At 31.9% G+C, this 25,198-nt stretch overlaps 4 protein-coding genes across 4 annotated transcripts; 2 read left to right on the top strand and 2 right to left on the bottom strand.

Moving 5' to 3' along the window:
• Positions 1-1,809: 1,809 nt before the first annotated feature.
• On the bottom strand, positions 1,810-3,858 carry LOC126847247 (putative protein TPRXL). The gene is made up of 2 exons (XM_050587421.1): positions 2,937-3,858; positions 1,810-2,192 (listed from the first exon to the last, which is right to left on the bottom strand). The coding sequence occupies exons 1-2, from the start codon at positions 3,349-3,351 to the stop codon at positions 2,143-2,145; spliced, it is 465 nt and encodes a 154-aa protein (XP_050443378.1). The 5' UTR covers positions 3,352-3,858; the 3' UTR covers positions 1,810-2,142.
• A 9,133-nt stretch (positions 3,859-12,991) lies between these two features.
• On the top strand, positions 12,992-16,858 carry LOC126847246 (uncharacterized). Its single transcript, XM_050587420.1, has 4 exons — positions 12,992-13,134; positions 13,508-13,699; positions 16,010-16,240; positions 16,450-16,858. The coding sequence occupies exons 2-4, from the start codon at positions 13,509-13,511 to the stop codon at positions 16,595-16,597; spliced, it is 570 nt and encodes a 189-aa protein (XP_050443377.1). The 5' UTR covers positions 12,992-13,134; position 13,508; the 3' UTR covers positions 16,598-16,858.
• Positions 16,859-19,776: 2,918 nt separating this feature from the next.
• Positions 19,777-23,926, top strand: LOC126847248 (katanin p60 ATPase-containing subunit A-like 2). Its single transcript, XM_050587422.1, has 7 exons — positions 19,777-19,892; positions 20,440-20,510; positions 20,713-21,121; positions 21,212-21,380; positions 22,288-22,588; positions 23,344-23,503; positions 23,571-23,926. Exons 1-7 carry the CDS (start codon positions 19,842-19,844, stop codon positions 23,796-23,798), a joined length of 1,389 nt encoding a protein of 462 aa, XP_050443379.1. The 5' UTR covers positions 19,777-19,841; the 3' UTR covers positions 23,799-23,926.
• LOC126847245 (dynein regulatory complex subunit 7-like) lies at positions 23,822-25,091 on the bottom strand. Its single transcript, XM_050587419.1, has 3 exons — positions 24,899-25,091; positions 24,217-24,405; positions 23,822-24,108 (listed from the first exon to the last, which is right to left on the bottom strand). The coding sequence occupies exons 1-3, from the start codon at positions 25,073-25,075 to the stop codon at positions 23,851-23,853; spliced, it is 624 nt and encodes a 207-aa protein (XP_050443376.1). The 5' UTR covers positions 25,076-25,091; the 3' UTR covers positions 23,822-23,850.
• Positions 25,092-25,198: the final 107 nt, after the last annotated feature.

The raw sequence follows: 25,198 nt of genomic DNA, 5'->3' as shown, positions 1-25,198 counted from the left end.
CATTTTTTTTTTTATATCAACTTGATGGGATTATACAGACAGAAAAGAAAAATTCAAGGTTCGGGGGAAATTACAAAAATTAATTATTTGTTGAAGGGAAAAAAACATGAAGTAGATTAATGTTTTAAGATATTGAATTAAGTACATTTTTTTTTTTAGTTTAAATTAATTACATTAATACTGTAAAAAAAAAAACATATAAATATATAATATAGATATATACTTATTGAGTCTATCAATCAGTCTAATTTGATGAGTGTTTTATTTGAAAAAAAAACTGGTGATAACATTTGTTTTGGTATCAGACATATGACAGGAAATACTTAATAAATAATAAAAATAATAAAATAAAAAGACTAGTTTCTTTCTTCCATCAAAATACATAATTAAAACGTAACAAGTATTCTGACTATTGTTTTCAAAGGACAAGCTATTATCACATTATGTACCATTTTAGGTTGTGGTTTCTAGACAAGTGTATTATTATTGTTACTATTGGGTGCCGGACAAATTGAAATTTACAAGTTACTATTATTGTTGTATTGAAATGGGATTTAGAAATATAAATATACGTCGTATCAAAGGAGTTTGATACGTAGAAAGGACAAGTGAACAATTTTACCAGTCGGTAGAGCCACAACATGATAACTGTAAGCCGTCAAACGTGTAGGATAATAGATTAAAATGAGAAAATCGAGTTAATTTGATATGGAAGAATTACTAAAAACATTTGAAATGACTATTAACTGTTTTGAATCATGTTGCAAAATTGAAATTCTATAATGGTATTAATTTTTTTTTTTTTAGGCACCCAATTATATTAAACGTTTTGAACTCTCACAAGGAAAATATTGTGTATGTATTGATATATTATAATATCCTATTTACCTAGATAATTATTGATAAAAGCTGAATAAATCTTAAAAAAATAGTAACAAACGTATCACAGATTATATGGTTGATTAAATTTTACCTATTTTAAACAAAACAGAGCATCAGACTTATCTTACCAACCCATTAAAAATAAAGAATTTCCATAATATGAAATCTAACAGCCTAAACTACATCTACACAATTCAAGTACAGTCTATCGTTTTGTATCCGGATGGAGCGTATCAGCCACTTAAAAAAAAAACTATATAATATTATGATAAGTAATAACCTATTGAAAAACATTGTGATATGGTAGATTTTTATTATAATTTATTTTATTTTTTATTTACAATAACATATTTGGTCGATCAGACTTATAGCATGCGAGTTAATTAACGATTGGGGGTACAGCCAATATTCTAACTAATTTTTGTTGTATCTGTGAACGTATATCGAGAAAAAAAAAACCCTAATCAAATTATTAATGAGCTGTAACTCAAACTAAAGTAGGCGGGTTGGTAAGAAAGAACAGTTTAATTTCCTACCGCGTATTAAATCTTGCCTAGATTCCATTATATTATAACATATTAGAGTTTAGTTTTAATTGCAATATTTTTTTTTTTTTTGACACACTTAGCATCGTAATATTAAAAAACCCTCATTTTTTTGATCACTGTTAATACATCAAAACAAATTTAACAATAAATTACATTTACAAACTTATATTCAAAATAAGAAACCTTATTCCTTGTTGATTGATAGGCTTAACGTTATATTTAACTGCGAACCTTTAAATAATTTTCAATATAATATATATTTAAGTCACTAAAATAATATTAAAAACCCTAACGCTGAGATAAGCCTTAAGCTGTCAATGTCGTTATGTACAATTAAATCTTAATAAAAAAAAAAAAAAGGTTGTTAAATAGGCTAACGTATCAACTTAAAGTAGGCTGTATTTATACAATTTTAGAATACTCTAATATTATTATTAGCCATATATAATATATAAAACACATACAATTGTTTAAACAGAGTTGAAGTTCCACATCGGATGCAGTTCATGTGATAAATAATGTATTCTAAGCAAAGTGTTGGCACTCACCCGTATACTCGTGCGCACTATGCTTAGCCGTTAACGTTGTTTCGTCATAGCACAATGTTGGTGCCCAGTGGACAAGATGTCGCCAAGTTGGATGTTGGTCGACTTTTATTTGACCGAGCCAAGTTTGGAACGGACCTTGGGTGACCGTCACCTTTGGCCATATCTCAGGATCTCCTCCGTGCAATATCTTTGCTGGACGTCGATGAAGTATTATCTGCAACAAGAGATTATTTTTTTCCCATGTTATTATTTATGACAATAAAAAAAATTAATAGATAGGTATAGGAAATATACCAAAGGGTTAGATTATGTTTGAACAACTGCAAAAAACTAGTAGAAGTTTGATATTTTTTGGCGTCCGCATGACAAGCGGTGCCGTCTTCACGTTTTTTTAAAGGGCCCCCACATAGCCTAAGACGGCCCTGGCGACAATTACAGTTACGATTATAAAATGTCATCATGGACATAATATATTGGTAAAAAAATGAAATCATATTGTTTTGTATAAATCATACCAGCTTGTTCGCCAGATGGACAGCGATGTAGCGATCATATTTCGCATATTATTGCGACAAAAATGTTTTGGTTTTTCGTAAAAAAAAAAAAATTTCAAAAACAACGAATTTTGTTTATGCAACACAGTGGTTTGGCCACGTGATCAAACCAAACACACTGGTTGCCTGGCTTGATCGACTGAGCAAATTTGGCCTAGTTGAATATTTTTTTCTTCTAGGAATTCGGCTGGTGACACGAATGTGACAAGGACACACCGAGGGAAAAGGCACACTCACACATGTCCCCCCAAGCACATTTAGCGGCAAGTTCGTTCACCTCGTGTGTCACTTGCTACGACGACCGGAACGGCTTTCCCCGCGAAAATAGCGGTACCGCGGCGCGCAATATTAAACGGTACCACGGTACGGGTGCGTTTAGATTAGAAATCGTGCATGGCACTCACTGTCTTTGGACTTGGACGTCAGCGACCGCCGGAGTTTGTCGACGAGTTTCGAGTGGAACATGTTCAGCGACGACGTGGACGACAGCTTCGGCGGCGACGACGACGTCGACGAAGACTTGACGGGACTCTGCAGACTGGACTGCGAGTTCCGCGAAGAGTTCCGGTGATGACCGCTGTTGGACTGCCTGGACACGCCGAGCGACCGGTGCGCCGGCGACCCGGCCAGGAAATCGCTACCGGGCGACGTGGACAGCGACGACGGGCCGTCGGCCGACTTGGACCCGCCGTGCTGGCGTCTCGCGCACGAACCCATCGTCGACGACGACTTGTCGTTGGCACACTCGGACACGCGCCGGCTGCGGTTAGAGTTGTAAATGTTATAATCTTTTTTCACCACGGGCATCATGAAAGCCATCGTTAAACAGTTAAATAGCACACACACGAATTGTTCTGTTTATCCTTTGTTTGTTTGTTTTGTACAGTTGCAATTAATACTATTTTAACACACGTCGACGATATCGTGGACTTGGGTATAATAAAATATATACCTATATTATATTGGTCGTCAATAAAAATGTATAATAATGATAATAACGATTTATACTATATATTTTCTTCTGGTACAGTTAAGTAAAAACAATAATAATATTATGGTTTCGTTTGCTAATCGAACATAGGTATTATGATGTGTTAGCGGTACGCACGTCTGTTGGCGACTGGCGGGAAGCTAAATGTTAAATTCGATTCGGATAAGAGAGCGGATAATAATAACATGTAATATTATTACAACAACAACAACGGCAAAACGTTTTTGTAACGATACGATTTCGTTTCTCTATTTTATTCCACTGCGGTCGAAACGCGATAAGAACGATGAACGAGTCGTGACTATGTGCAATGCAATGCAACGGAATGAGAATCACTTTGGCCGCCGTATGACCTTTTTGCCGCCGCCCCCCACCGCTGCCATTTCTATCGTTACTCCGTCGCGCTCCCCCCACCCACCATCGACGGGCGGCTGGCACACAACGTTATGAAATCGGCCGCCGCCCGTGGCCTCGGGGACACGACGGTTACTCCGGTCGGTCGGCGTCCTAAACCGCGGCGGTGGTGCGGCGTCGAAGAGGCGAGGGGGTATTCGTCGTCTGGATGTTATTGATCCGAACCTTCCCGCCACCACTACCACTGCGACGGCGTGGGAGCCGCATACCAAGTGACGGCAGTGTAACCGCTTTTTCCCCCACGACTATGGCCGCCAACGGTTTTTTTTCTCGTAGTGTTCCACTACCGACACGTCCGTATTCGCTGTGTGTGTTTGTGTTTGGCAAATTTTCGGTTAAGTTTGGACTTTGAACAGGTAAACAAGCGAAAACCCGGCGTTTGGCATTTGTGTTCCAATCGTGTGGCCGATTTGAAATTTGGCTTTTTGGGGGGAAATTGTCGGCCCCTGTCGACTGCCATTATTAGCAGATGGCGCGACACGTACGCTTTCCACTCGCCCCTCTCGCCCCTCTCGCCCTACCGTCCGCCGCCCGACATCTGGCGCCGCCCCGCAATGGAATTCCAGTGGTTCTCAAACCGGCGTCAACGACGATTTACCGCGATAATACGTTCACGACGATCGTCGTCGTCGTAAAACGCGAAACCACTAGAAGATTCTTTTACGACCAAAGCCAGGTTATGGTTTCGAAATCGCAATGCGCTCATCTACCGACACGGTCTAGTCTTTTATCAATATTACCGTTTACGTTGTATTGTGCAACATCCGTTTTGTCTCCTTTTTTTTTTTAATTTTGAATTTTTCCAATGTCTTTTTTTTTGTCAAATTCATCGACTAAAACCAATATTCAAAATCTAAACCGTAAAATACCGTTGCAGTATAATTAGGTATTATTACTCGACCACACTTATCTATAACTTCCCCTTGACGCATATTTTGTTTTTGTTTTTAGGTCGTCCTTCATCGATTTCAGGGATCAATTTTTTTATCACAATATATAATATACTTTATATTATATATGTGGTACACTATGATAGATGCAGTATGCACGGTTAAGTTGCTGTCGCCTGTCGCTGTGTAAATAAGAAAAAAACAAATTCATATTAACCATTACAAGACTGGTACAATTACAATGCCTTTGCTCGTTTGTAATTTAACGGCTTAACGAGCAAGGCAAAAATAATGCGGGGAAAGTTTTAATTACATTAAAGTAAAAGTACCAAGCCGATTGTCTTTTGGACTAGACTAGCATGAAATTGTATTATTAATATATTTAATATTAGTTTAAACAACCATCTAGTTTTTTTTCGGAGGAAATCGAGTTTTTTTTTAAACTCATATTTCGACATTTTCCGACCAAATTAAACATCAACGAGACAAAAGTACAATGTTTGAAATCAACAAAAAACACAGTCCAAACGGGTACGACGTACAAATAACAAGACTAATAGATAAATCTATTCTTTTGGGTAAAAATAGTAATAATAATTCGATAGGAAAATATTTGCACAAAACGAGATAATAATATTAATATACTATTGAGAACTTTTCTGATTATTCGTTGGAATACAATAAATCCAGCTGTTTGTTTAACAACCAACGTATATATAGGTATATGGCGTGGGCTTATTTATTTTACTTTTATCATTCTGTGTGTATTTTCCCATCTGACGATCGAGGCTGTTCTTATTCTCAATTGACATTATTCTATACCAAGTTATTTGAAATTTATTTGCAAAAAAAAAAAACAAATGTCATTCCGTTAAAGGGGTAAAAGAACAAAATTGTCTACCAAGAAGGATCATCCTTAATAAAAGGATTAGGACATCAAAATATAGAACTATAATATCAGTCAAGATGACGACTACCCTTAATGTCCCTTTTTAGTCTCTCTGGTCTTCTTTATAAATTATATTCATACATTTTATCGGTTTATCTAATTAACTTTAATACCTTAAATAATTGCTTCATATCAATGTATGGCTTTAACTTCAAACCCTATGTACAAGTTATTAAATGGTCACATTTTTTGTCCTGAACTTTTAAGTCTCATTCCAATTCGTATGTTCCCCAATACTTTTCTCGTTCCTGACCTACTTTTTCCATCTCTTCGCATAAAACTTCATACGGTTACAATACAACTCTGAATAGAATGTGATAAATTATCTTCCTTTGATTTTTTTTAATCTTGATAACCCTTCAATCTTTAAACGTTGCATATTATGATAGCTGTTATTCGAATATTATCAATTTTCTGTTTCAAATCATTGTATAGTATCAATTTTTAGGTTTTGTTAGAGCAATTTTATATTTCACTTTTCTTGCCTTGTATTTCTTAATATTGTATTTTGTTAGATTTAATTACTGTACTCGAGCCTTTGGTGTTAATTCGAATAAATACATTTTTGAAAAATGTAAAAATGTCTTAGCTATAAAATTTTTTTCCCCCTTTTAATTTTTAACCAATTCGTGTATTGGTTAGAATAAAATATCATAGTTATAACCCGGTTTAGTCGAATTCTACTAACTCAATCTTTAACACATTTATATTTCATGGATATTCTTAAAAGTTATAACTTATAATGCAACACAAATGACAAAATTTGTGTAACAATAGTCGAGTGAGTCAAAATGATTCTTGTGACATAGTCATGTCTGTGAGTCATAGTCATTAGTCATTACAATATATTAAATGTCTGAGTGTTTAACTTTCTTAACGTGTCTGGTATGGTATCTAAATTTTATTGTTTTTTTTTAATTTTAAAACACGGATGTAAAATGTATCGAAGTTAAACCCAATGATAGATCCATAGGGTCTAATCCTCAGAAACTTATTGTAAGCACTAACACAGATAGAACAATATTCAAATTCGACACTAGTTAGTTGTATCGACGTTATTAGTTAAACAGACATTTTTATTTATTTTTTAACCACATGTTTATACTTCAACGCAAACATTCTACTAAAAATAGCGTTGGTCGTTGAATAAACATACAAATAGGTATAATAATAATTATAGTTTTATCCGAAATACCATTTGAATAACCGAATTAAAAAAGGACAAAATATAAAACTTAAATAAAAAAAAAATCATGCGTTATATACTCCTTATACTTATAAAGTCCTTGTCTAAGTCGTGCGATAGGCAAAATGGTTATGGGATGCAATTTTTTTTTCTATTGAAAGTTTAATGTTGATTGAATAACACGTGCTATATTTATAGATACAATATTATTATATTGATGATTATTATAGATTAAACAATTAGCATTACACAGGTACAACAGGTGCGACGCCGTTTTACCTCTTGTGTCCTTCACATAGGCATATAACAGCTTGTCAACTTGTTAGGTATGCGTATTGTAAACTTTTTTTTTTCTATCACATTGTTGTATCGTTTAAATAATAATACTTAGATAATACTTGCAATACAACCACGCGTGTAATCGTCGGGCCTTGAACAGCAAATTTTCCTCACCATTTTCAATATTAACAAGATTTCCTTGAAACGAGATACCTTTTTTTTTTCAGGCTTTTTTTTTTTAGCACTAGCAATTTCTTTGCAACGATTTGGATTAATAAAAGAGAAAGATGTAATGAAACAGAACGTACATAGGTATGTACCTATTTGCTTGCTCGGCCACCGTTTTAAGTTTTTAGTTAAATATAAATTTAAAATATACACTATACGAAAATACAGTTTCTTTTGCCTACTCAATCACTCCGTATGTATGGTTGTTTTTTTTTTATACACTCGGATAACCTCGTAAATTAGTCTTGTATATTTTCGAGTTTTAAATACTATTAATAATTTCAGGACGGTTAAATTTAAATTTATATTTTTATTCTTGGACGCACAGTTTAACTAACACAATCTACACAATATTTTATTATTACGCTGTCCTTTTTGAACGCTCATCTTATTATAAATTATCACTATTGCATATATTACAGATTAGCACGTTAATAAATTATTACTGACAAGTTATCTTAAACATTTTACTCAAGTTTCACCTTGCAGTCACGGTGTTTGTTGAAATGGACTACTATCAGTAGCAGTAAATTAACGTTAAGAAATTAATAGAATGTATACATTTTCAAGATTGTTTTTTTAAATAAGAAATGTAAAAAATTGTGTTGGTAATTATTATCCCACATAGCAGATTTTTGGTCACGAGAAAATTAGATTTTTGAATTTATACTTGTTGGTTTAATACTTTCAGAGTTCATGGCATTGTAATTTAATTAATTCAGACTAAATTTACAAAAAAAGAATATTTTAATGAGAGTTTTTCGAATTGATAACGATAATATATCCAAACGATTTAGTATAATTAAATGTTTTTCTTTGCAGATAATAAGCAACTAAATACAGAGTTTAATCAACACTCGACATTTTAATGTTTATACTTAATAATTTTGATGACCAAAAAATGCTGACTATATTTTTTCCTAGTTTTAATCGCAATAAAATCGCATTTACCTAGTCTGACACTATTTAGCTATTTTTAAATGGACTTACTTCTGTTAAATGTCTTTTTTTCGAAGGTTTCTTGCTTTATCGACTGGTATAGTAAAAATAGAACAAATGATTCACTCAACCTTGACCTTCGTTGACTTGACCATCAAATAATAAAAACAACCGAAAACAATGTGTTTACATTTTAATGTAAATGAAAACAGTGGGCTACCGGAAATCGATATGCTCTTTCTTTTTTTTTGTTCTTGCAAAACGTCTTAGCCTTTCAATTTTACTATTATGTAGGTATAGGTATTCAAGACCTTAATTGTTTTATTGCCTACCTATAATATTTAATATTTTAACACTTAACACTTTTAACACAAAAATGTCAGCCTACTAAGAAGGAGCAAGATAGAACGGACACTGGTTTTGAATGAAAAAAAACCTCTTTCAGAAACGATGATTAAATGCAAATCTATGGAAAAAGATTTTTATGGCCTTTTTAACGGTGTATTTGAATTTGAATAATACTAAAAATAACTACACAGACTAAATATTATGAAGACACATTACTCCCTTTTTCCAACTTCAAATTAAAACGCAAGTAATACATTTACATTGAACGACAGTATTTATAAAAACAAATTACACCAATAAACAAATGAGAAAAACTCAATTAAAACAAGTGAAGGATAATAACTCAATAGACGTTTGTGCTGATTTAATGATGATGATAAACTACTATATATTTGTATGAACCTGCACAAAACCAAAGTCATAATGGAAAACTCGAAAATGTACAAATCAGCTCATATTATGGTAAATGTTGTTTTTGAATTTTTCGATTAGGTAATTATTGCTTAAACTTATATTAGTCTAACGTAGACAACATTTGATGAACCCAAAACAAAATATATTGATACAAATTTTAAACACTCAGCTAAGTTATACATACACACTAATTAATTGATAAAAAAATGTGACAACGACCACAGGAAAAATAAATAAATAACCATGGCTAGGAAATGATGTGTAAAATGTATGTAATTTTAAATTTTCTTCATAAAATCGTATAAAAGAATTTCGTAATTTGTCTTGAAACATCAACAATGTACACTGTACTAATTAATATATTTGTAAAGTATAAACCTAATGGTTAAGACATGTCTGTGCACTGTTGTGTAGGCTCACTATACGACAAATAGGTTTAAGTATGTTGTTTTTTTTTTACCGTGTAGGTAGTAAGAACACAATATATTTTATAGTCTATAAAAGGCCGAAATTAAATTCCCTTTTATAAGACACACGATGATGTCGTTTTATGTCATGTCTCTATAATGTTTATTTTAATACTGCATCTTTTGCTTTTTCAATTTTTTTAGTACACACAAATTATTGGAAAAGAAAAACTGACTTCATTAAAATTGGTACATTTGAGTGACTCAAATAGATGTCTCAAACTGGACAGAATCTATAACTAGTAGAAAATAGAACAAAATACGATACAGCTTGTACTGTGAGTATGCTAATAAGTATGTAAAACTAATATTTGTAATTATCCAAGGCCTTAAGTATTATTTACTATAGTTTATATATTATGCACGAACATAATACATATGTATATTGTACATTGTAATCTAATATCAAACTTGACAATATATTTTAATAAACCGATTTTTTCAATGCCAATCGTCTTCAAAATAACAATAATAATAAAACGTCAGAAACACAGTTACAATATAACCTTTTTTTTATGAGTTCGGTCTACATAGTTGACAATTGAGAACTCTCTATATATTATATAGTATAAAAAATGAACACTGTACAAAATAGAACAATGTTAACTACTACAAACTACTGTATATAGTCAGTGCTTGACTTGAGAAAAAAGTAGTAAAGGTACTCTAGATACCTTTAAAAAAGTAGCGTCCCTAGCATTTTAATATCCCTCACATTACCACATTACCCACACCCCCTTTAACGGTCCCCTAAGCAGCATTAATATAAAACCATTAAACAAAACAGAATAATATAATATAATAATTGTTTAGGTATAACTTGTCTTTTTTAAACAATTACAACCTTAATTTGATATAAATTAATCATTTTTCATTTTTAAAAATCTTCAATCTTCATTTAAAAGATTCCACGATACCATTGATTAATTGCAAATATAAATACAATTTTACCGGGTGATTACAAAAGAATAAGTCGGTTTCAGAAATCTGTATTTTCTAAATGGTACAGCTACAGAGCTGTTCGACCTCTTAAAATGACAGCTGTAACCTCAAGTTAGGTTAGGTTACCGCTACGATAATTTGGGATGAACAATATCCACACACAACCCTGGAACACTTAAGAGACTCGCCAAAAGTTAACGTTTTTTTGCGGTATGGACTATTTGTTTTTAATGAAGCCACTGTTACAGGAAACTCGTACCTTTAAATGTTGTAAGATTGGCCGTATGATTTTTTTTTTTTTTGTGGGGTTGCATCAAGGGAAAAGTTTGTGCCGCCATTGCCTGCGAAAATTGAAGATTTGAAGCCACGCATAACTTTGGCTGTGCAGACAGTAACTACTGACATGCTCCACATTGTGAGGGAGGAATTTGCATACCGACTTGACATTGTTTGGGTTACTCAAGGAGGACACATTGAACATTTTATAATTTTTTTTATTTTTAAAAAAACTTGAGGTTATAGCAGTCATTTTAAGAGGTCACCCAGCTCTGTACCGTTTAAAAAATACACATATTTGAAACCAACTTATTCGTTTGTTATCACCCTGTATTTAATCAATGACGGTACACCTCTAGACAGCGTATTTAAAGTTTAAACTGTCAAACGGAGCGATTCGTTCCATCAAATCGCGGTAACATTTCGCAACAAGACCAACAACATGACGATTGACGGCTACGAACGGGAAACGATAATGAAATATTGACAGTAAAATAAAATATACGTATCAGATATGAGATATCATAAAATTTTGTAAATATTAGAACATTTTGTAAGGTTTATATATTTAACACAAAAATTTAATTTGAGCAACCTTATAAATATAGGTAAGACTAAATAACAACCCGTCCCATGCGTTCCCCTTTAAAAAAGAAGTAGGGGTACGCTAGAATATTCAAAAAATGTGTTGAGGTACTCAGTCCCCCTGCGCCCCCCCCCCCAAGTCAAGCACTGTATATAGTACTCGGTAGAAGAGAAAAAACCAATATGTACAACAATTGTTTAACAAGTATGTTAAACAATTTGTATAAATCATAATTAATGTTCTGCTACAATAATAAGTGATGAAAAAAATAAACTTATAGATTTAAATGACGTTATCTTATATTTTTGTGTATAACACATCTAAATCTATTTAATCTAAATATTATTTACTCAGCTATATAAATATTAAAGTTTGTTGAAAGGTACATTATTTTATTTTTATCTCGCATCCTTGATGTGTGTATATGTTTTAATAATTTATGAAATACAAAATTGTAGATCACAATAGTATTTGACATGCCGTGTGTCCGGTTAAATTACACTTACATCTATAGTTGAGTTTCGATTCGAAGCTGAGAAGGTATATTGTTTTTACAATGATGTGTATTTATAAAATTCCGCTTCAAAATCCAGAATAACGCCCAAAAAAATGTGTATATTTTTCCAACTTAAAATTAGGGTGCGCTATGATTAAATAATAGTCAAATCAGTTCCAAATATGTAAGGCATATATATTCCTTTGTTATAGTACTATCTATATACCTATATACCTACATTGACAAACTAAAAACCCTTTTTTATTTCTCTTTTTCCAAGTCTGAAAATTTGACTGAAGGTAGTTATAGATTTAGAATTTTCTTAAAAATCTGTCAAACCGTTTTGAGAATGACATTATTGTAATCGCTTATAATATTATTGTTTGTAATTTAACATGATTTGTAAACATTGGGTGGTCACTGGTCGCGCTTAATGTCTAAAATGTAATATTGTACACAAACTGGCACAAGGCACGTGTAATGTTTATTACAGCGGGAAATTAATAATTCGTCGTAGTTGGGCGAATAAAAAATAAATAAAAACGTATTTAGGAATACAAAAATACATAGGACGCATATTACGACGAATAATACGATAATAACATTATGATATAATAATTAAATAATGATCAAAAGTGTGTAGATAAACATTGTATTGTTGGTGACGATAAAAAAAACGTACTTGGTACTCGAGAAATGTAAATAATACACAATGCCTTATCAGAATAATAATTTATTCTATTGCATCGTGTGTGTACTGTCCAACTCTATAATCATGTATATTTTGACAGTGGCCATTTTTCGGTAGTAAAAAAAATCCCAAATTCATATTATCAGACTTGACGGTCGCCGCCGATTGATAACCGTAAAATGACGAATTGGCGTGGACGATGAAAAAAAAATGATAAGAAAGACAAATACTGTGATAACATTGAAACCACGAGGTGTCCGGCGCCCGAATAGTGTATTGTCTTTGGCAAATCCCCGCAACTGGTCACACTGGACCGCCTAAAAAATCACGTTTCTCTTTTTTTCTTCTTTTTTTTTCATGATACTTGTTCGTTGTGGGAATCATACGTTCTTTCTTTTCGACCCGGTGTCTGTCAGCGTTCTATAACACGTTTTTTAAAATCATCTTTTTCTTTACTGAACTTTTTTGTTAATTGTGCGTTTCGTTTGAGTATTTATCCGAATCAGGTAACTTTTAGGTGCACATTACCCACCCGCTAAGAAACGATACCGGTTTGCGCCGGCATCGCGATTGGCAAATTAACATTTTAAGTGTTCGGTTTTTTTTTTGCCAACTACTGCGAATCGCATTGCAATAATTGTCAACCGAAAATGGCCGAGTGGTGGTGGCCAATTACTGATCACTTTTACCACATGGATATCATGTGATTTCTATTCGGTTCTACGAGTCTTTTGTTCGCCACCCGACCGTTGACGATTTCTTTGCGGTTTCCTCGTTTTCCATATTGGATATTTTACCCAAAACTTTAAAAAAAAATTTTTTTTTTTAGTACTTGTATTTTATAATTTTTTTTTTTTTTTTGTATTCTTTGTCGTTCAGCATGAGTTCCGGAGTACTGTGTTATCGATGCAACAAGTCTGGGCATTTTGCCAGGGACTGCAATGAGTCGGGATCGATCAATAGTGCGACGTTCAGTCGAGGCGGCCGCAATGATCGGGAAGCCAACTGTTACAAGTGCAATCGTGGTGGCCATATGGCTCGTGACTGTAAGGATAAGGACAGGTGTTACAGGTAATATTCATTGTATATTATAATATATGACTTATTGGTTTGGTATGTTGTCAGTTGGCCGTTTCATATCTGTGGGAAGAACGCCACACGTACAGTTTTTTTCGTATGAAACCTAGTGGCGGCATTTGGTATACAATGCTCTACATAATGATCTTATAATCACAACCCAATACTTGTTTTTCAAATGTTATTTGTTTTAAGTTATGAAAACGATTATTTTTATAATATGTTTTAAAATTATTAGCTTAAATTTCAAATTAATCTATACAAACTCTCTTCGACGGAGCACAATAGAAGTTTGTTCTATTCTATAAACTGTTAAACATTTTTTATTTGAGTTTTAGTAGAGTTGTACTTTAGTGAATCTTATCAAAGAGCAGTTAAAAAAAAAAAAGGCGATATGTGATAGTTCGATAAGGACATAATTGTTAGATTTTAACGACATTGTTTAATTAAAATGTTTGTTTCTTTCAAGGCAACATAAATTAGTATACTGAATACTGATGTGGTTTTAATTTATATCAAGATACATTTACTTTATGATTTGTGTTACTGTATCATTTACTGATGTTAATGTTATCTCCATCATTGACATCACAACCCTGTTTGACTGTAGCCTGAATAAATCTGTGCCATTCAAGAAATACAATATGTGTAGATAACTGGATTCTAATTATTTAACTCCAACCTGTTAGATTATGAGTTAACAACTAAGCAATATTGTTTAGTCAAGCAATTTTTTTTTTTTTTTTATTGCACAAATAAAGTAAGTATATAAAATAACTGACGTAGGCGTCCTTTTTAATTATAAGTATATTTGTTAGGTACTCAAATTATTCGTTACAATATCATATTTTAAAGAACAATTTCTTCTTGCACATTACAATTAACAAAACTGTATTTTTAAAAGTCTTCTATAAATGTGTATATGAATATCATAGCATGAAAGGTATACTAGTCTTTTGTGTTTTCAATGATTATTTCTTGTTCATCTAATGTAACGCTTTTTGGGGCAAGAAATGTCACCTATAAGGGATAAGCTAAAAACAATAAAATCAGCAAAACAATAATCCTATGACATGAGCGCAACATTAAAATATTAAGCAACCATGCACTCTAGTCTTGATTCTAGATGGCCATTTTATATGGTTATGACTACTATCCAACGCCAAAAAAAAAAGTATATGTGAACAATTTTTAAATCCCTAACTTAGTATTTCCTCGTGATTATTTTTTCATTTGATTAATATTGAAAATTGTATGTTTTTATATTGTTGTTTATAAATTTTTTTATACCTTTATACCTGTGTACCGTGTATTTAAAATATACATAGCTTAAATGGTGCAGGTTCAAATTCGTTAAGTCTAGTGACACGTGTATGCAAAGCTGAGATTTGTATTTACATATTGTCCTTAATATTTAAGGTATTTTTAAGAAGAGGACCATTTATAAGAAAGGGGTGGGGGAGTTGTAAGATACGATACATGTATAACCTAAAGTATTTTTCTACATAATTTTTGATACAAAGAGTTATGATTTTAGTAACGAGATATTTTGTAATTCATGTCAATTATATAACAATTAATTCCAATCTAATCAAAATTGAGATATTTATGGCAACTTAATAGTTACATAAATAGAAACTATTATTTATCAAAACTACTAATATTACTACAGACAATTTATTAAAAATGTTGTATTAGTCGTGCTCTCTTCTGATAATCTTTTTTTAGTTTTTCAATAATGAAAATATATCTTCTATCATTCACAGTTCAAAATATAAGGTTTTATTGTTTCTGAAATTTAATATTTAATCGACAATACAATTAGTAAATTTCTTCTAATACGATGTTTTATTTTGATACTGCTATTAAGAGTGTTATGATAGTATACAGTTTTCATTCATTCTTAAATTAAGTGTGACTAGGTTAACTCCTTATGTCAGTCACACGATTATATTATGTGACTGCGGTAAATGGTAACCCCGTGTACCTAACCTAGGGTTAAAATACAATAAAGAAGATAGAGATGGTCTCAATGTTTCACAAGACACTGCCACAATTACACATCTGTTTATTTAGGAGTAATAAATAATATTTTTAGCATAAATTACCTATATTAAACATATTTTTAATCATATAATATATTAATTTTGAAATAACTAAATTTTTAACGATATATTTAATTTAAGTACCTCTCAGTTGAGCACAAACTGCTAAAGATAGTTTGGTTTTTTTTTTCGTTCTTATTTTAACTCAATTTTTATTGTATCTTATTGGTTTTATTAAAATTTTGTTTGTATATTTTAGATGTGACGGCGTAGGTCATATAGCTCGTGACTGCTCTCAATCAGCTAGCGAGCCATCGTGTTACAACTGCCGTAGAACTGGTCATTTAGCTCGTGACTGTCCCGAAGAACGTGCAGAACGCCCAGAACGTGGATCAGGTGGTGGTGGTGGTGGTGGTGGCGGTAACAGCAATTCAACCTGTTACAACTGCAACAAAATCGGTCATTTCTCCAGAGACTGCCTAGAGAGCAGGTAAATAAAAATATCAATATAATATTATCTTTTTGACGATTATTGAAATCCAAGTTTTTTGTTCAAATTTAAAATGTATGGCGGTTTAGGTGTAATGTCATTTATCACACCATCTGTCACATTTTTTTTTCCATTATATTAATGAAAAGAAGTGTGTAAAAAAGTTTAAATCTTAAGCAGTCAACATTAATAGGGGTTTTTTTTTTCAGAAATGGCAATGGAAACTATTCTGCGTTGTGCCGTAACTGTAATGGTTCTGGCCATATGGCTCGTGACTGCCCCGAAGGTAACAAACAAAGCTGTTACAACTGTGGTGAAATTGGACATATGAGTCGTGAATGTCATAAGCGCAACTAACGCCGCATCGATGACACCTATACTTATTACATACTTTGCAAAATCGCAGCCAGAAAAAAAAACAAGGATATACTCTATACAACTTCGGAGAGAATAAATAACATCTCTCTATCTAAATATATAGTTATAATAATATTTTATATTACAAATATGATACCCTTAATTTGAAGAAAAAAAATCGAACCATTGTCACTTCAGTGTATGTTCGTTTTGAAATTAATAAAAAAAAGAAATATATTTATATATTTCGTTCAAATGAAACCGTTTATTAAAACCTAATTTTTTATAAGTATCATATATATATTTAATTTATATATGATATTTTTTTTTAAATGCATTTAGTTTCTCAGAGTAAAGTAACAAAATATATTTATACTATATTTTAAATAATACCATTAATTTGTATTATGTTCTTTTTATTGATATTCAACATTTAATAACTGCGCCAATCGTTTATTGTATTTAAGGGATATCTTGTATCGGTGTATTTTTTTTTTTTTTATTACTTTTATTTAAATAAAACCTGGCAGCGTCGAGTCAATATCTTTGGTTTACTCATAAGAGCAAAGACACTTATGTCCAAAATTCATTAAATCCATTCCTCAATGTATTACATTTGGTGTGCCACTTATTAACCGTGTTTAATATATCGACTTGTATGTGATAAAAAAAATTTTATATACACGTTATAATTACACAAAAGCATATAAATTTTAATGTAAAGTAATTCTATAGAGTGAATGTTATTGTTGTATAATGTTTGTAAGCATGTTTTGTTTTCGAAAAAGTAGTATTTGAAAGGACTCGTGTTTGTCCGCTAATATCTGTTGTGTCGTCGGGTGAGCAGTTTAAATATTATGACTTGAAGTAATTCATCATTATACATAAAGTTTACATTGTTTCGATCTCTAGGCTTAAACTGTTGAAATTTGTGTTACAATTTTTTTTTATCTGCCGTTTATTTCGGTCACAAGTACTAATAATATTTTTTTTTAATTATTTTCATATCGAAGAAATTTAAGAGCGTTATTTCTTTATTTACATTAACTTTGGTATTAATTTTAAAATAGAAAAAAAACTTCATTTTTTATCAAGTTTGTTTTTTGCCGGTAGTTAATTTCGGCGTTTCAATACATTTTCGTTTGATAAAGGGATTTGTTTCCGATTAAAAAAGTTTTATGGTCGAGGTTAAAGTGTGTTATTGGTGGTGATGGTTATTAAACTTAAGCATCACATAATACATGTTTGTTCATTTATGCACTTATTATTAAAATGTGAACTATTGTTTTTGGTTTATTAATAAAATTGAAGCTATTGAAAAGTGTTGATTACAATTTTCAAGTGTCACGTAGAGGAGTAATATGTTGATTGAACATTTTATTTTTTTGTTTTAATTGCAACAAAATTGATTAATCTATTTTACGACTTAAATTTACTTGTTAATAAATAAAAAAAAAACTAAACATTTTTCTTAAGACTATATTAAGATTGCATATTAAGCTTTGCAAATAATTTATGATTTTTACTGGTTTAAAACAATTTAGGAATATCTGGCACCATTGGTAATAACAGTTTTATTGAAATTACTCGTAATTTTACATATTTTATTAAGTAATGACAAAAAAAAACCTAAATATTTTTAAAAACTAAAATTTTTAAATAAACACATTTCTTAAAAATATATGCTCTTAAACAAAAGAACACCTAGTGATATGTGAAAATATTGGATTCCACAAAGTGCAATTGAAATTTGTAGCTTGTTACTGTGGTGTAATCGTCCAGTAATAAATGAAAATGCTGTATACATTACATTTCAGCACTATTATTAATTATAATACAATTTTTACCATAATTTTAGAACCTTTTAAATGAAAATTTGTCAAGGGTAGAACTCGTATGTATACCCATAATATATTGAACAGGGAAGAAAATCTAGACTACCATTGTTTTTATTTTTTTTGGCTAAAAATAATTACAATGTACTAATGATGATAATAACAATATTTGGTCGTCATATTCGACTATAATAATTTGCTCAGTAATGGAAAAGCAATAATAATTACATTAAATTTTAGGTCAACTCTAACAGTTTATTTCTCAATCAAATTCAGTGATTTATTCAGAAATTTTATTTGGATTTTTGTTTACTGTGACTCTTCAAATGGAAATCGGCGATCGAAAGTCTGATGTTCACCGAGACGTCTACATTTTTCAAAAGTATTAAAAGCATTTGTCCACCAATGTGTAAGTACGTTTAAAGTAATATTGTTCGTACATATTAGGAAAACCCTTTTATTAAACCTTTTCATGTGCGAAAAGCAAAGATTAAAATATATATTTTATTTAGAAATTCAAAATCAGAAATAGCAATTGGTATCAACTTCTTTGTGATTAAATCTATAGGACCTCTCCCTTCAATCAGTAAAGACTGCTAATATAAATATGTCTAGTGGCGTACATTCAATCTTGATCTGGGGAGGGTTGTAAAAAAATAATACTACCTAACCAAATGTTTCAAAATGATAAACAACTTTTTTCCCACCAAAAAATAATTAATCAATTAAGTGATTTTATGGAATATTTTTTCGGAAAAAACCTCGATAACCTTACCTTTAACCTTTATTTTGATATTTTGTATTATTGTTATTACTTTTACTGTTTATTGTTGTAATTTATTGATTATCAAATTAACTTACAATATATTTTTTAGTGTTAATACTAGTCAATGTTATTTATCACCAAATTAAATATATGTTAAATTTTTGTAATTGTTTTTAAAATTTACTCTGTTGTTTTTTCATATACTTATTCGCGTTTCTTTTTGGTTATTTCAAAAACAAAATGTAAATAGAACAAAATATAATATACTTATATTTTTACGACAAAATATCTGGTGTTTTTAATGACAGTACGCCTTTGATATTTGTCATTTTTTACAGGAAAATTTTCACTGGATAATAATTATTATAGTTCTAATCCGTCTATAGGGTTATTATTTGGAGGCCTACACAGAATGAACTTTATTTAGTACATACTGTAAGCATTATGTATAGCTTAGGTACGATCCGTGTTGCTATAGAAATACAATTGTTTATGTCAGTTGCAATGTGCGTGGTCGATGATATTTAAACATACATAGTTCAGTGAATTATGGCTAGTAATAATATAATTTGTATGACAGTAACTCTGTTGCCTTAAATTACATACTTTAATCGTAGCAATTATTATTTGATTTGAAGTAACAATGTCAAGTTACGAGTTTGCCAACCACAATTCGAACCACGGACACGATTTAGTAAGTTATATATTTTTAATTTTTCAAGTATATATTTTAGTTATAAAAAGTCTACAATTTTCTGTCCAAAATGTAATAATCCAATATTGGTCGTTGTTAAATTTGTCAAGCAACGACGTTGGAAGTAAACCGACAGTAATAATTGCTTTAGTCTTTACTATACACGATAACGCCGATTTTATTTTGGTTAATATACTTAACGATCAAGAACTAAAGGTCATTTTATATTTGATATGCTTTACCGTGTGAGGTACAGGCACATTTCCCAAAGATATACTTTGAAGTTTTATGTATATGCCTGCCATTTATAAAATGTATGTTGTATGTATGTATGTAGCCGTTTCGTTTCATTACAATAACTATAATAGTACTAGTATTATTACCTACTATAAACAATGGAAATATTCTATACTACAGTATATACAAATATTTGAATTTTTAATTTCAAACTTGATCTGTAATTCAGCTTGGAATATTTAAATTGATAATAATTTTTGACGTATTTTAACAATTAAAAATTTAACTAACACATTTTAACGGTTTACAGGAAAAAAAGAAAAAACAAGAAAGGAAAAAATCCATACTTTATTTGATTGAAAATTATCTAAGAACGGAAGGGTATGATCGATATTTTAAATTGTAAATGTATTATGCGTATAGTTTGGACTTTTTTTTTTTTTAAAGAAAAACAGTTGAAGTATAACTTTTCATACTACAAATTATAGTATCCATTACATATATTATATTATATGCATTTGGTTTCGTGTTAACGTATCTTTACTAGGTATACTTCAATCTTAATATATATTGTTCTTAAAAGATACCACGAAAGTGCATCCGTTTTGGCGAACGAGGCTTGTCTGAACACAGCACAGTACGCGGTTTGCGACAACATAGACTTGGACACTATACTTATGGAATACGAGAATTATTATTTTGTAAGATACCAAAAGAAACCGAAAATCAGCAAACAGTTAACGACCGAATGCAACACTACAGCTGGTAAACGCAACAAAATTGCGAATAAACATTTTAAGAAAACGGTATCACCGCCAACGGTACAAGACGTCGTGCCTCTCTTGTTGGACACTAGTTTTATAAGTGTCACTCCGGTGGTTAATAACACTTGCGGGAAACCTATGGAAGACGACCAACACGAATCAACGCTTTCGGTGGACCTAAGTCATTGGAAAAACGAATGGCTCGATTATGCCAAAATTATATCAAAAGTGAGCGGTGTAGTTGTTTCTTTTAAGATTCTCCTAGTGTAATAGACAGCAGATTATAAAATACAAAAAAATAATATTATTACTACACAGGAAATTTTGATGAATAATCCTAATGTAAAATGGTCAGACATCAAAGGCCTGTCGACGGCCAAACGATTACTCGACGAGGCAATTGTAATGCCAACCAAATATCCAGATTTGTTCACCGGGCTGTGCACTCCTTGGAAGGCAATGCTTCTTTACGGTCCACCGGGAACAGGTAACGATTTTACTTATTGTATTTACTAATTTATTAAATGGTTTTGTGACTTGTCACGTTCGACATAATGTACTATTTGTAGCACATAAACGTTGATATGTCAAGTATCTGTAAACGTTTATAGTATGAATATAACAAATAAAAAGCAGTAGGTATAAGTGGTTTTTTAATTGAATTTTCTAACGATTGTTTATACCATTATATTAGATTAACAATACTGACACTATAGGCTACTGTGATTTTAAGTTTAGCCAGTGCGGGCAGCCACAATAATAGTATTCTACGTATACAGCAGTACTGTATAGTACACATAGAGTATGTGTTGAGAAATAAATTAAGTTTTTTTTTAAAATAATTATAATATATAAGTAATTCAATTTTTTTCTTTCTAAATGAGATATTAATATTTACAAAATAATAATTCTCGTCTTCCGCAAGGGCATTGCATACGGTCTGTTTTTAAGGAGCAATTGTTTTACATAAATAAAGCAAAAATGTAAAAATCTGTTTCCTACATAACCTATTAACGTCGCCTAAGAAGTCGTAAATCTTTATAGAATTCGGAACATTATTTTGACCGCATGCAATCCCGTTAAGTATAGTGACCAAGTATGTGTTGTCGGAACCACAGAAAATGTGTCCAATCCATTCATTTCTAGACCATTTTTAAAAATTTCTTTATTTCCAAGTGCACTGAATAATTAATCATTTCACAAGACCTAAAGTTTTACAAGACGTATATTTTTTATCGCAGTCACCTCATCGCTGTCCTCATTGATAAAACAACATTTGTATGTAATTTTGATGGTAGAATGAGGTCCATAACCAGGGGAAAGGTCCTAGAGGACTACATTACTTATTTGCCATATTAATAGTAAACTTTACACCATTGCTGTTGGGTTTTAAGGAAAGACTTTGTTGGCCAAGGCCGTGGCTACCGAGTGCAATACGACGTTTTTCAACGTTATGCCTAGCACGTTGATCGCCAAGTGGAGAGGAGACTCTGAAAAGCTCATTAAAACCATGTTTGAAATGGCAGAACAAATGGCGCCCAGCACGATATTCATCGATGAACTCGACGCCATTGCGTCCAAACGAATCGATCACGAAGCAACCCACAGATTAACGTCTCAAATATTAATGCACATGGACGGCTTGCTAAGTTCTAACAAACGCGTTTTTCTGCTGGCCACTTCTAATCACCCGTGGTAATATGTACATTATATGTTTTAACCAAACATTGGAATTTAGTGTAGATCATCATCTTCTAAAAACTAGTATGTAGTGACCGCATGGTATAGAATAGGTATACTGTTATTATTTGAAAATTATGATCTGCGATTACGGAATCGTCGATTTTCTGTAAAAATTTAAAATTATTATTATGCCAGTATTAATGTGTACTTGATGCATAACGATGTTTTTATATTTCAGGCTACCTCGATATTAATAATATTTTGTTTAACTCTATGAGAACTTTAAAATAGCTAGCCTGTCTATTTTAATAGCATCTGAAAGTCCTTCTATAAACTCACTGATAGGAGTAAGACCATAGGGTATATTTTTAAAACTATAATTTTATCATAAAAAAAACACAAATCCGGACATTTCATCAGTTATGCAATTTTCTAAATTTATTATGTACTATACAAATAATTGTAGCAAAGTATGTTTTTTCCAAGTCACTAGAATACTGATTTTAACTCTTTCCAAAATGACTGATTTAATTTTGATAAGATATTATGAGTTTTATTTTCTATTACACTCGCCGATTACGTTCGAGTAAGTAATAGAATAACTTATGATGTTCGTGGCTGACACATAATTAGATATTTAAAATCGTTAATTCAGATGTTAATTACTAGTTTAGTCATTGTCAATGGAGTTATTAACTTCTCTCATATATATATATATATATATATATTATAATATTTTCATTTCTAACGTTATTGAATTTCTCTAGGGAATTGGAGACGGCCATTGTTCGTCGACTAGAGAAACGCATTTTCATAGATTTGCCAGACGAGCAAGCTAGGAACGATATGTTCGTTTACTATCTGTCAGAAATGTTAAAGAATAACAAGTACATCCGCTGTAAAATCGACAGCGACATTCTGGCACAAGTGAGTGTTTAGAGCGCATAAACTAACTTAAACTGACTGTATTTTAAAAATAACAAATTAATTGTAGCGGACCAACGGCTACTCCGGTTCGGACATAAGACTCGTGTGTAAAGAAACAGCCATGCAAACGATGCGTTCGATATTTAAAGGGTTGGGACACAAACCGGAGAACGTTGGCCAATTCAATATAACCACAGAAGATGTCTGCACTGCTATTGCGAAAACCAAACCTTCGACGGCTAAATCCGACAACGTCAAGTATCAATCGTGGCAAACTCAATACGAATCCGTGTAGAGCCATTGTAAAACAACATAATATATTGTAATATATATTATATTACCTACGACTAGTTTTCAAAAATGTCCCTAACATACAATTTTAACGGTGGTAACTTTTTGAATTCCGGTATATTGTTCAAGTACAGCGCCAAGTTGTTGTATCTTTCAATGCGTTTTTCTTTGAACCTTTCCATTTTCAGCAGCAACATGTCCAGTTGGTTTTTAATAGACGAACACAGTAAAACCATTTTCTGTTTCTGCTCGACTTCTTTCATTACCGTCTCGTTTACTAACGAATCCATTATGGATGCTAGTGTGAATTGTTTCTACAAAACGTAACATCATATTATTATTATACATTATGCATCGTAGCCGATTATACACAGTATTTTATACTTTTTACATTACACATATCTACATAATATTAATCTCACCTTCATTAAAACATTTCTGGCTTTGATGAATTGATATTTGGTGTGATGTCTAAAATCTGACACGATCTTACTGCGTATCGATTTAGCCGTATCTAGCGTGAACGGCCTTGTCGCCGCTTCCAAGTACGGCAAAGCGTAATCCACCTGTTTGGCTTTTTCTCTTTTTTTAAATGCTTGTTTTTTGTCTTTCTGCAATGGATATAGTAAAATTTTAAGTACCTACTAATCTAAATGTATATACAATTGACCAGACACAGACCTGTTTCCACAGTTAGCGTAGATTAGTTGTTGCACGACTGGAGAGAGCTAAATTTAGCCTCAGATCCTTTCGCACTCTTAAACTAATAACGATTAGAACCGGAACTAAGTATGGTACCAAATTATCAGACTAAGCCAAATTGAAATTTAAAAAAAATGCTCATTTTCTTTGCTCAAACGACTATTATAACCAAATCAAACCTGCTTCAATTTCAAAAATATCTCCTCCTTCCCCTCGTTTCAACGCTTTCCCTACCATCTCCTCCCTTCTCTCTCCACCCTTCTCCCTCCTTTTCCTCAACGATTCTAACTGCCCTTCCGTCTTAATCCCCTTCCCTATTTTCACTTTCACTGTACAGGAAGGGATAGAGTGCCTTACTATTACCGGTTTAAAATGTGGTCAACTTCAATGGTAGGTACTCACTTCGCCTTGAAGAATGCGCCTGCTTTTGGCGTTTCTATCCCAGTCCAGAGAATCCACAATCAGCCGGAAGTCGGATCGTTCCCGACAGCGCGTTTCCAAGATGGACAGCACGTTACCTTCGAACCGGTAGACGTCACGACGTGCCTCATACTCGGCTGCTATCATGTCTTTCAACATTAAGTACGCCTCGTACTGTTTCATCTTGTTTTCGTACGGGTAAACCTCGTTTTCGACCATCATTTCCTCGTCGAATTTAAGGTCATCGCCGCAAACGGCAGGCTTGTTGAACATCCGACTGGG

The sequence above is a fragment of the Adelges cooleyi genome, unplaced genomic scaffold, assembly GCF_023614345.1.
Source record: "Adelges cooleyi isolate 19-005CV unplaced genomic scaffold, UGA_ACOO_1.1 ACOO_flye_CR_arks_rails_tigmint_CR_PRNA_9, whole genome shotgun sequence".
Taxonomy (NCBI): Eukaryota; Metazoa; Arthropoda; class Insecta; order Hemiptera; family Adelgidae; genus Adelges; species Adelges cooleyi.
The sequence above is the reverse complement of the archived record's forward strand: the minus strand, read 5'-3'. Positions and strand labels throughout refer to the sequence as shown.